Raw genomic sequence first — 6,000 nt, forward strand, 5'->3', positions numbered from 1 at the left:
AATAGTCACAGAATGTGTGGCATGGTTAACAGACAGTATGTATAAACCCTAACACTAGCTGACACTTAATTGCATATCTGTCTACTCTAATTCACTACCCCTTCTCCCTGTGACACTGCTAGTGTAATGGGAGGTCAATTTTATGAATTTACTGAAGTGCCAGTTAGATTTTTTTTTTTAAGCTGAAATTGAGCAAAGTGGATTTGCTAGTTATATTGCCGTTGAAGTTAGAGTAATCTCTTTTTTGATTCTAGGGAACGCTAGCTGGCTAATGAACACTGTGTTCTTTTCAGTTCAAGATTAACCTTGGAGCATTTCTCTGATCAGTACACTTAGTTACTCTTAACCAATCCACAGTTCATTTATTCACCCAGAACAACATAAGTATACTGTCAACAGTTCATAAATTCAGTTGAGATACAGCAAATGTTCTAGGCATGTGCTAAACGTCAGATATAGTCTTCTAAGCGATTAATAAAGACTAGTGTTTATGTTAAGCACTTATAGCAGAGAATAAAACAAATTGCAAGGTTTGTTTGTACATGTATTTCATAGTGTTCAGTTATCAGTTCTTTGGTGCCTGGCTATCACCTATAGCACCCAGCTAATTTACAACGGATAATTACTTTTTTGTTGCAGTAACTTTCTTACACATCTACCTGCCTTTGAATTTCTGCTCCATGGGCCAGACGCAGTTAGCAGGATTAACAAACCGCCAGCTGGTTTGTTTACCTGAGCAGTGAGGCGTCTGGTGCCTCTCGTGGCAGGGAGTGCAGGTAGGGCCATGCAGAGCGACAGGGAGGAGATATGTAGGATCACCCCATTCAGCAGTTAAAATTTTGGCGGGGGCATAGAGGGATGGTGCACTTTCTCAGTGCCACCACAAATCACTTACGCCTGAGCATCTGCACGCATGGCCGCTTGCAGCTCTCAGTGGCTGTGGTTCGCTGTTCCCAGCTAATGGGAGCTGGAGGAAGCAGTAGTCACTGGGCCACTGCCACTTGTAGCTCCCATTGGCTGGGAACAGTGAACTGCAGCCTCTGGAAGATGCAAGTGGCTCTATCTGCAGACTCTTAGATAAAGCATCTGGCAGCCTGCCAGGGTCTAACCCTGATCTGGCCAGCACGGCAAGGGTTCTCCACCCCCACGCGGAAATTTAACTTGAAAGAGCGCGGACTAACTCAGACATTGTTCATATTAAAGAACAGAATGCAAGAATAGCCATACTGGGTCAGACCAAAAGTCCATCTAGCCCAGTACCTTGTCTTCTGACAGTGGCCAATGCCAGATGCCTCAGAGGGAATGAAAGAACAGCTGATTACTGTGTGACGCATTCCTAGTTTCTGACATACAGAGACTAGGGACGGCCTAAACAGAGGAGAGGCAGCCCGCATGGATTCAGCTTACTCTGGGCCTCACTGAGCAGTCTGAATTTATTTATCCTGTTTCAGGGTTCGCTGGAGCAGGACAGTCTTCTTTTATTTGGACGTTGGCCAAAAGTTATCTCAGCTTTCGATTTTTAGTTTCTCTGTTACTTCTGCTGGTATCCAGTAGATGGCAATGGTGTATAATTAGAGCGAGGCAGATAGTAAATTCATTAAAAAGTGCATTTTGATGCCACTGAAACTATTCCTAAATTTTGGTTGCTTGGTAAATTAGTTTGTATTAATAAAAAAGGAAAATACTTTGAAAATCAGAGTTCATTTTGATCACTTACAAGGTTTATTTCAGCTTTTCATTTTGAAATGCTTCAATTGGAAATTTAGCTATCAAAATAGACTATGGGTAAAGAACATGTGAAAACAACCCAGTATGAAAGGAAAAAAAATCAATTCTTATTAAACAAATGATTGTTTGCTGAATTTTAAAACAAATTTTGATCCTTTTTTGTTGGGAGTCTTCATGTGTTTGATTTGCTTGAAAATATTTCTGAATTCTCCAGACTATTATCTGGAATTCCTCTTTCCTTATTAAGCACTTTCTGTTAATAATTCCAGGCTTTGTGTTAAGTGCTTATACACTTCAGTATTTCCCTTCTAATGCCAGATGCTGTTGTTATACTGCACCAGTCATTTATGCAGAAACAAACATCCTTTATAGTTCTTTTAAATTTAGGGAACATGTTCAGTACATTCTTCTAATTCTGTATAGTACCGAATAAAAGAGCAAGAGAATTATCTTGAAGAAAGTGGATGAATTATTTTCTGTATTTGGCTTTTGCGGTATCAGAGAAGTTTGACCTCTGGAACCTTAAGAACTTGCTCAATTTCTAGACTGCAATAGGCCATGTTCATAGGTAAACAAGATGCTACTCTTGTTTCTCAGCCTTTTGACATGCTCTTCATAGTTAGAGAGAAGTTCCCTCCTCATGTAATTATGAGAAACTTTTGCACAGTGATTAACAGTAGTTTGTAGATTTTATTTAAACATTACATTTCCTACTCCTTGGGAAATAAGGATTGTTTTGACAGTGTCTCTAAAATAAGGATTGTTTGGTCTTTTATTCTGAATAAATAGAAGTGTACACCTCGTAACTTTGTTTTGAATACTTACTAAGGGGCTAGTGGAAGTTCTCTGAATAAAAGGGCAGGAGAGAGTTTATGGCTGTTAACTTTATATTCAAGACATATGATATTTATATATTTTAATACCAAGAAATATATAAACAAGAAACCAATGCTGCCAACATTTCTATATTTGCTTAAATTTACTTATGTGAATAGGCGCATTGACTTCAGTGGTACTGTTCATGTGCATGTTTGGAATGTGTTGCCTCCAGAGATGGTGGATTCTCAATCCCTAGAGGTTTTCAAGTCCTGGCTTGACAAGGTCCTGGCTGGGATGTCTTAGTTGGGGTCGATCCTGCTTGAAGCAGGGGATTGGACTAGATAACCTCCTGAGGTCCCTTCCAGCCCTATGATTCTATGTTTGTATTAAATTAACTGCTTCCACGTGAGCCATTAAACTGCCTGTATTTTTAGTTTTGTTTGCAGTGTTTATATAGTCATACATTTTCTGCACCTAAAGAAGAGTTTGTTGCATGGTCAAAAGTACTTCTCTCACAAACAGCATAAAACATTATCTCACAGATTTGGCTGTCTTTTAATTTGCAGGATAACCTGCTTATTGTTTAATTATAGGGAATTCACTGCTCTTATTCACCATTTTTTCCTCAGGCTCATCACACAGTGTGGCACAGATTGCTAGAAAGGTCTCAGAGACTGGTAAGTTGAACTAGTAGCTAAATACAAAGCTTTATTGACTTATTTTCCTTGAAGTAGAAAACAGCCTAATGTCATATTGTAGAAGTTAGAAAATCATAGTTGGGAGATACCTGCAAGAACGTATTTATTTATGTGAAGGAATCCAGGTCAAATATTAAGGAAAAAATGAATGCAGCTTTAGAATATAAACAGAAATGAATAATCTAACTATTTTCATAATAAAATAATTGATCCTTTGTGGCACCATTGCCTCTAATTTCTTCCCATACAGACGTGGAATAAATTTTATGTGCACCAAAGTATGCATAGATGTGCACCATTGATAGAAACATGCTGCTGGCTGCAGGCACTCAGCTAATTAGCTGGGCAGCGTTGGCATCTCTCCTGGGTGGCTACTCAAGCACTTGTCTTACAAGGCTTGGTGTTCCCTCCCCAGCATCTGGCTTGCTGTGGGATGTAGGGGCGTGGAGTCTCCAGCATTGCCGGTCAGAGTCAGGCAAGCCTGGGCCAGATGTGACCCATAGGTTCTGGCTGGGGGGAAAGGGGAAGAAGTGACTTTGTATGCTACCATTTTCCCCTCGTCTGGCTGGGGGAATGGCAGTGCAGTACTGCTTGGAGGCTCTCCTCCACTTCTGTGATTGGCTGCAATTGTGACCAATCCAGAGGAGCAGGGGGTGGTGCCTGGAAGTGGCACGGAGCTCTGCCAGGTAAGCACCCCCCACCCCCAGACGCCACATCCCCTCCTGCACCCTCCCTTTTGCTCAGATTCCTCCACCCTCAGCCTGTTCCTGCCCTCTCCTTTCCATCCAGAATCCCTACTCTAAACATGCTCCTGCACCCTCTTCTGACCCAGGCCCTCCCACCCATAGCCTGTTCTTGCACCCTCTGTCTCATTCAGACCACAAATACCCTCCCTCCTGCCTAGACCCCACACCCGCTCACCAGTGGCCCTCTGTCACACACTGCACACCCCCCCCCATTTTCGGTCTCACCCAAACCCCCAGAAGAGTTAATCTGGCCCGGGGAAAGCCCTGAACCTTAGTCCTGCTTTCTCCACCCCTGACTTTGGGACAGGAGCATGAAGTGAGTGAGGTATCTTTCAAGGTTTTGGTTTTATGGTTTTGTTTCTGCTTTGCACTTTTATGCGGCCCCCAGCTGTTTTTTCTAGGGCTCATTGGCCTCCGAGCCAAAAAAAAGTTCCACACCCCTGATCTAGAGTGCGTGAATGAATGCAGAAAACACATTAACATGTTCATGGAATAAAGAAAGTGGAAAGGTGCTGTAGCATCTAGACATAAATAAACTTGAGGAAATTTGGTAAAGATTAAATAGTAAAATTTTCAGACTTTTAGACTTCCAAAACTATTACAGCTTGAATCTCTCTAGTCCAGCATCCTTGGGACCCGACCATTGCAGGACAAAAGAATTTGCCAAATTACGTGAGTTCAATATTATCTAGCAGCATTACCAGCACGTCCACTGCTTACTGGGCACTTAGAAGACGTTTAGGTGTAAATTACAGCTAAATAACATCACAGAACACAGAGCAAGGACTGGAAGCTGTAAACAACTCGATGGGATGACAGGAAACTTGGCAATGCTCATGATAAGTGGACATCTGGCTAACTAAAACCATGCTGGATTATGAATGTTGTCAGATGAGAGAGTGACAGATTAGAGAAGTTAAACCTGTATTCTGATTGCTGTTTGAATAACAGCAGAAAGTAAAAGCATATCAATTCTGTACCACCCTTCCCGTAAAAAGTATGCTTAAAACTAAGAAATAGTACCTAAGAACCCTGAATATCTGACCCTCCATATCCAGCTCTCCATATTAACTGGAAAAGCAGGGCACGCAGATCCAGTAGGAGATGATCTTGCTTGTGGCGTCTAGCTGCTGCTGCAGCATGGAACTTTCCCATTCTCCAGTTTATCTGGAGTGTAGATTATTTTTTGTCTGGCCTATTGGAGCAGACAAACAGGGTTCTCCCTCTCTCTCTCTCTCTCTCTCTCTCTCTCTGTGAATAAACCAATTGGAAAATGTTTATAATTAACTTTAAAGGCAATAGTACTTCTTGCTGTATTCTATTCTTGCTGAAGAATAGTACAGTAGAAGGGGAGAATGTACAGGGTGTGATGAGAGAATCAAACTACACCTAAATGCCAAATACTGATGTTTTGCAGGTCACCGAAGACAGCAGCCAAGAAGCAAAAGATGTTATTCTGGAAGCAAAACCTGTACATCAAAATAATTCTTAATGTTCTTGTGTAAATTAATAAAATAAAAATATTTTAGATGTGTTGTGAATTTATATATAAAGATTAAAATCCCAAATTCAGTCCTGACAACTAAGAAGACTTGAACAAAGCTAAATCAGAGACAAAGGCTACTTTCTCAATTGGGTTGCTTTTCCGCATTTGTTAAAACTATAATTTGAGCTGAGCAAAACTTGAAGAGAGTACAAAATAAATGTTTTGTTTGTGGTAATGTTGACCTAATTCATAATGTTTTCATGATCCCAGATTCTGATAAATCTTTACTCTGTGAGTGCCCCACTTTTATTAAAAAATAAAAAAAAATAAAAAAAAGTGCTGTGGCACGTTTAAAGCTAACATATTAATTGGGTGTAGTTTTGTTCATGAACGCTTATGCCCAAATAAATCTGTTAGTCTTTAAGGTGCCACAGCATTCCTTGTTGTTTTTTGCAGATTCAAACTAACATGGCTACCCCTCAAGACTTGCCACTTTTATAAATATCCTATCTAGGTACACGGA

General features: G+C 40.7%; 1 protein-coding gene across 1 annotated transcript in view; it reads left to right on the forward strand.

The window, feature by feature from the left end:
* MRPL39 (mitochondrial ribosomal protein L39) overlaps positions 1-5,686 on the forward strand; it is a 28,275-nt gene extending 22,589 nt beyond the window's left edge. The window contains exons 9-10 of the mRNA XM_074983461.1: positions 3,177-3,224; positions 5,409-5,686. Of these exons, the coding sequence (XP_074839562.1) occupies positions 3,177-3,224; positions 5,409-5,483 (123 nt within the window). The 3' untranslated portion in view covers positions 5,484-5,686. The remainder of the gene's footprint in view (positions 1-3,176; positions 3,225-5,408) is intronic.
* Positions 5,687-6,000: the final 314 nt, after the last annotated feature.

Source organism: Carettochelys insculpta, chromosome 1 (genome assembly GCF_033958435.1).
Source record: "Carettochelys insculpta isolate YL-2023 chromosome 1, ASM3395843v1, whole genome shotgun sequence".
Taxonomy (NCBI): domain Eukaryota; kingdom Metazoa; phylum Chordata; order Testudines; family Carettochelyidae; genus Carettochelys; species Carettochelys insculpta.